Genomic DNA, 1,406 nt, shown 5'->3' with positions numbered 1-1,406 from the left:
ACCCAACGGGACCATCTCAAAACCCAACAAGACCCATTCTCGATGAGGTCGATGCAGGCCTGGAGGTCCATGCCGAAGTCGATGAACTCCCACTCGATGCCCTCCTTCTTGTACTCCTCCTGCTCCAGCACGAACATGTGGTGGTTGAAGAACTGCTGGAGCTTCTCGTTGGTGAAGTTGATGCAGAGCTGCTCGAAGCTGTTGAACTGGAAGGGGAGGGAGGGAGGGGTCAACCCAACGGCCAATGGGATGGCCGGGGTCAACTGAAGGTCCAATGACCATCCCAAAGCTCAACTGGGTCAACGGGACCATCTCAAAACCCAACGGGACCATCTCAAGACCCAACGGGACCATCTAAAAACCCAACGGGACCATCTCAAGACCCAACAGAAACATCTCAAAACCCAACAGGACCAACTCAAGACCCAACGGGACCATCTCAAAACCCAACGGGACCATCTCAAAACCCATTGGGACCATCTCAAGACCCAACGGGACCAACGGGATCCACTCAAGACCCAACGGGACCATCTCAAAACCCAACGGGACCATCTCAAGACCCAACGGGACCATCTCAAAACCCAAGGGGACCATCTCAAGACCCATCAGGACCATCCCAAGACCCAACGGGACCATCTCAAGACTCAACGGGACCATCCCAAAGCCCAACTGGGTCAACGGGACCATCTCAAAACCCAACGGAACCATCTCAAGACCCAACGGGACCAAGACAAAGCCCAAATGGGTCAACGGGACCAACTCAAGACCCAATGGGACCATCTCAAGACCCAACGGGACCATCTTAAGAACCAACGGGACCATCTCAAGACCCAACGGGACCAACCCAAAGCCCAACTGGGTCAACGGGACCATCTCAAAACCCAACGGGACCATCTCAAGACCCAATGGGACCAACCCAAAGCCCAACTGGGTCAACGGGACCATCTCAAGACCCAACGGGACCATCTCAAAACCCAAGGGGACCAATTCAAGACCCAACGGAACCATCTCAAGACCCAACGGGACCATCTCAAGACCCAAGGGGACCAACCCAAACCCCAACTGGGTCAACGGGATCCACTCAAGACCCAACGGGACCATCTCAAAACCCAACGGGACCATCTCAAAGCCCAACGGGACCAACCCAAAGCCCAACTGGGTCAACGGGATCCACTCAAGACCCAACGGGATCCACTCAAGACCCAACGGGACCATCTCAAAACCCAACGGGACCATCTCAAGACCCAAGAAAGGTGGTGTCCACCCCCCGCCTTGTGGTGGCCTCACATCGAAGATCTCGAAGCCGGCGATGTCCAGGACGCCGATGAAGTACTGCCGGGGCTGCTTGGTCTCCAGCGAGTTGTTGATCCTGGTCACCATCCAGTTGAACATCTTCTCGTAGACGG

The 1,406-nt window shown here is 55.5% G+C and overlaps 1 protein-coding gene across 1 annotated transcript; it reads right to left on the bottom strand.

The window, feature by feature from the left end:
* Positions 1-33: 33 nt before the first annotated feature.
* Positions 34-1,400, bottom strand: LOC106900633 (myosin-7-like; the record flags this gene model as incomplete). Its single annotated transcript, XM_014962766.1, has 2 exons — positions 1,288-1,400; positions 34-206 (listed from the first exon to the last, which is right to left on the bottom strand). Coding segments are annotated over exons 1-2 (278 nt in total), but the record flags the coding sequence as incomplete, so codon positions are not given.
* Between the last annotated feature and the right edge of the window lie 6 nt (positions 1,401-1,406).

This window comes from Calidris pugnax, unplaced genomic scaffold (genome assembly GCF_001431845.1).
Source record: "Calidris pugnax isolate Ruff unplaced genomic scaffold, ASM143184v1 scaffold3159, whole genome shotgun sequence".
In the NCBI taxonomy this organism is placed as follows: domain Eukaryota; kingdom Metazoa; phylum Chordata; class Aves; order Charadriiformes; family Scolopacidae; genus Calidris; species Calidris pugnax.
This window is presented reverse-complemented; position numbering and strand designations above follow the sequence as displayed.